The sequence below is a fragment of the Saccostrea cucullata genome, unplaced genomic scaffold (assembly GCF_032062105.1).
Source record: "Saccostrea cucullata isolate Sc308-1 unplaced genomic scaffold, CSIRO_AGI_Scuc_v1 ctg5593, whole genome shotgun sequence".
In the NCBI taxonomy this organism is placed as follows: domain Eukaryota; kingdom Metazoa; phylum Mollusca; class Bivalvia; order Ostreida; family Ostreidae; genus Saccostrea; species Saccostrea cuccullata.
Window position 1 is genome coordinate 1 of NW_026930469.1, and position 4,723 is coordinate 4,723.

Consider the following 4,723-nt stretch of genomic DNA (forward strand, 5'->3'; position numbering starts at 1 on the left):
AAGCTTTGAATTTTTTCTCAAGCCAGATTTTCAGAGTTTACCTGTAAAACATAATTATCAATTTTAATTGACATTTCTCATGGATGATACGATGTTGACAGGTGCCCTTCACAGAGAAGAGTCTGAAGTCTGATGATGTGTTTGTGTTGGACAAGGGACTGGAAATCATCCAGTGGAACGGAGCAGGGGCCAATGGCATGGAGAAAATCAAGGTCCGATTTGTTCAATCATGCAGTGCCCTTCTTAATTTTTGTTACATTTTGCTCAATTATCTTTGATTCAAAAGAAACAACACATGTGGTTTCCATCAAATTAAAAAATTAAAACAAGTAAAATGAAAGGCAACCAATTAAAGTAAAACACACACACCAAACTATTAATTCTTTTATAAAAATGAGATGCTGAGAAACTGTAGAGATCAAATACTCTTTCACAACATTTCTGCTGCTATTTTTATAATCTCCAAATTCAATCTTTTAGGCTCAACAATTCTGTCAGCAGTTGGAGGCTGAGAGATCAGGGGCAAGTAACTCTGTAGTGGAGGAGGGATCTCGTGCTCCTGCATTCTACGACGGTCTTCCTGATGAAGATGTGGAGATGGATGAGGAAGACGAGGGAGTCGAGACAGGGGACAAGACTCTAATGAAGTAAGGGCCACCTTAAGGGATATCATAAAGTGTCAGAATTTGTTACAGGGGACAAGACTCTGATGAAATAAGGGGCTCCTTAAAGGATAAATGTCTATCAGAATTTGTTACAAGGGACAAGACTGTGAAGAAGTAAAGGGCACCTTAAGGATGAAGTAAGGGGCACCTTAAGGGATATAAAATGTCTGTCAGAATTTGTCACAGGGGACAAAACTTTGATGAAGTAAGGGGCACCTTAAAGGGTAAAATGTTTGTCAAAATAAGTCACAAGGGAAAAGATTCTGATGAAGTAAGGGGCCACCTTAAGGGATAAAATGTCTATCAGAATTTGTCACAGAGGACAAGACTCTGATGAAGTAAGGGGCACCCTAAGGGATAAAATGTAAGAAATTGTAACAGGAGACATGACTCTGCATGAAGTAAGGACCACCTTAAGGGATAAAATGTCTGTCAAATACTTTGTCACAAAGGACATGACTCTGATGAAGTAAGAGGCACCTTGAGGGATAAAATATCTGTCAGAATTTGTCTCAGGGGACAAGACACTGATGAAGTGAGGGGGTAAATATATTGGGCTACCTTTCAGGGACAAATTTCAAAAGAAAGAATTTCAGGAGACAAGAATTTGATTGATGATGTATTACATTTAAGGGATTATCATAAAGATGTAACAGTGTGTGAAAAAATTATATTTATGAAATGTAAAGACAGTGTAAACGAAATTTAAGATTGTAATGTATATCACTGAATGTTTTGTTTCAAGATAAATACTAAAAGTTGATTTTGTTCTATAGAGTCTCGGATGCTGGTGGACAGATAGAAATGACTGAAGTTAAGAAGGGAACAGTTACCAGGGACGATCTGACTTCAGATGTGAGTATCATAAAATACAAACTCAAATTTTCAAGAGAATAACATTATCATTCACTTCATATGAATTTCTAAGAGAGTTTTGTTGTTTAAAAATCTCAACATAATGTAACTTGCAATATTTTTAGAATATTCCTTCATATGTCTCTGACATTACAAATTATTGTAATTTTGTCTGATTTTTTAAACTACAGTGGTGTGGTAAGTTATTTCAGCTTTGTTGACCTGACTGTTTTCTTCCTTTAGGACGTATTCCTGGTGGACAATGGTCTACAGGTGTTTGTTTACGTTGGTGCTAATGCTTCTGTAGCAGAAAAGAGGAATGGATTCCCCTATGCTCATGTAAGTCAATGAGAGTTTATATAGATGATTGATCATCCACAATACATATCCTGAGAGCTTAGATGATTGGCTATCCATCTAGTACAGGAAGAAAATAATCATATTATTTCCTATCTAGCTTGTAACATGAGTTTTGATTGGTTAGCAAGTTGGATGTAAATGTTGAGGTGTAGGTAAATAACATGACGTCACAAAGTAAAGTTTCTTTTAAAAATATCAAAAAGCAATTCACATGATGTCACGATGTATTTTTTAAGTATGTAATAGTTTGAAATACCACTGATTAGCCTTCGGTTTACCAAGAAAGTTTTTGATTTAATAGGAAATACTGTAAAAGCACAAATATTCGTGGGATTAAATTTCGTTTATTTCGGTTGTTAACAATTATCAACGAAATCAAATCCCACACGAAACTTTATATATGATTATTTATTAAATAGGGTTACTTTCAAAACAACGAAATTAATGCCCACGAAACTATTTCTGATGACAAATCAATGAAAGTTTATCCCGATGAAAAGAACTATATGCGGTATTAACCAACATTTGCCCCCCAAAATCAAACTTTGATAGAGTAATATTTAATTAAGTCCTTAAACAGGGGAGTATATGCTGACTTCAAAGCACTGAATAATTTCATAAGTAATGACGTCATATGTACGTAATGACGTCACAAATATGACGTAAATTTCAGTTTTTTATGAATTTTGCAGAAAAATGTACATATTTCGTCGATATTTTAAATAAAAGTCACCGAGCGCATGTGTGTTCAGGATAAATATTTTGATATAATGTGTAGAATGATAATATCAATGAAATATGTCAATATTGTTCCTGAACACACATGCGCTCTATAAATTTTAAAGCTTAAATTGTTGAAATTTTGTCCATTTTGTCCTCTTTCTGAAAAAGGATATAAAATCGGACTAGTTTGTGACGTCATAAAAACAGAAATTGTGAATACACTGCTCTGGAACTATAATATTTTCTGTTAACTTATATTTCTCGTACAATTTATTGAATTCAGCACATTTCAGGAAGTTTTCAAAATTTGACTTTTGTGGGGGCAAACATATGCAATATACCGCATATAGTTCTTTGTGCTTCTACAGTAAATGTGTTATCCAGGTCTAATCAAGGGTGTACAGGGATTTACCCTGGGTTATATTCCATACACCCTCAGGTTGTTTTAAATAAAACCTGGGGTAAATTAATATTGTTCCCTTTACTTTCATTGAATTCAGCTGATATGACATGAAATCTTATAATGACTGTCGCTTTGTTTAGAAATACATCAAGGATAACGACAAGAAGCCGTACATGCAGGTGACAGTTGTTAAGGAGGGACAACAGTCGGAGCTGGACAACGTTCTTGCCTAAATTTGGACATTAGCTCCGCCCACCTAGTCACATGACTGCCCGTAACAGTGTCCCATAGACTGTAGACATTGCAACTGTCAGGAGCATCGCATTGTGCTGCATCACCTTGTTTTGGTGTTAAAATGTTAAGATTGGCAAAATTAAAAAGATATATACCCTGTATTTCAATAATTTTTTTTCCTTTAAAAAAAAAATATAAATAAGATTTTTTCCCGACATGTTTTTATTTTATATCAGAAATATATTTTTCTTCACAAGTGCTTTGTAGAAGGCTATATTTACATGACGTACTGCCTGGAGGGCTTTCAAGCAGAAATATCCTCTGTGACTTTGTTTTGGTATTTAGTGTAGCATTTGCTGTTATTTCATTTTATTCTTTGCTGGGCATTTACATCACTGGTGGTGCATTTGATTCTGTTGTCCTCTATATATCATAATCAATGTTGTGATTATACTGTATATCCTTATTTCATATGAACAAATAATGGTAATATTGCTTAGATGCTTGAATCAAAGATTGCAAATATTTTATTAGAAATAATTTTTTTTTTTCTCCTCATTTTTTATGGTATTTTCAAACAACTTGTAAACAGGTTTATACATTGCTCATGATTTTTTTTTCTTTTTAACTTTATTAATTTGCCATGTTGAAGATGATTTTTCATTTTTTATAAAAGTGAAGTTATTCTATGTTATTTTGCACATTTTTTAAGAAAAGTATTTATGTACACATTTAATGTTTTTTTTATATGCTGCAATAGAGATGAAAGTCACATGTCAGTCATGTGATTTGTCTCCTTAACAACCACTCCTGCTTCCTATAGGTATCTTAATTACATATCTAAAAATAAATTATTTCACACTGTGGTATTATTGATTTTTGTTTGTATCAGATCAGAAACTAAGGATAAACATTTTGGAAGTCTCTTCTATGTGTGTAGTCTTAATGAGGCATGGATTGACAAGTGCTTGCCTAGAGAATATGGTACATGTTAATCTGGATGGCTCGAATTACAGTCTCTTGATCAGCTATTGATGTTCTCAATTTCCCAAAGTGAACCTCTGGTCTGTTTTTTTGCTATAACTAAGCAAATCTACTTCTCTCTTGAAGTTCTATATCTCTCGATCCAAGACGTGAGTCCCGTTATACACATCTCATTATCTCTCCAACTCCCAAGATTTGATTGCGCATGTGTACACACCAGTCAAGCGTAAAATTAATGCTGCTTACACCTACCCATCATCGCAAACCACGGCCAAAATGTACGATCCTCTCCCTCCCAGTATGTGGACTTCGGACCGTGGCTTGAGAGATGAGACTTACCTGAATAATTGCGAAGTTATTCACTTCTTTTGGTCCTTTGAACTGGAGATGAGTCTCCTGTAATTTCACAGTTTAACTAACATCTACCTAAATGGAAAATGTGTGTAAATTTCTCAGGCATTGACATATTGAAATTCTGTACCTGTATTTCTAAAGCAAA

The 4,723-nt window shown here is 34.3% G+C and overlaps 1 protein-coding gene across 1 annotated transcript; it reads left to right on the forward strand.

The window, feature by feature from the left end:
- Positions 1-91: 91 nt before the first annotated feature.
- Positions 92-4,109, forward strand: LOC134228688 (gelsolin-like protein 2). Its single transcript, XM_062710370.1, has 5 exons — positions 92-212; positions 481-647; positions 1,442-1,520; positions 1,764-1,859; positions 3,147-4,109. Exons 1-5 carry the CDS (start codon positions 198-200, stop codon positions 3,237-3,239), a joined length of 450 nt encoding a protein of 149 aa, XP_062566354.1. The 5' UTR covers positions 92-197; the 3' UTR covers positions 3,240-4,109.
- The last annotated feature ends 614 nt before the right edge of the window (positions 4,110-4,723 follow it).

Excerpts from the sequence above, each read along its gene's own strand:
- LOC134228688 (XM_062710370.1), top strand. Across the intron at positions 648-1,441 it reads GGGGACAAGACTCTAATGAA|AGTCTCGGATGCTGGTGGAC; the intron begins GTAAGGGCCACC and ends TTTGTTCTATAG. Across the intron at positions 1,860-3,146 it reads ATGGATTCCCCTATGCTCAT|AAATACATCAAGGATAACGA; the intron begins GTAAGTCAATGA and ends CGCTTTGTTTAG.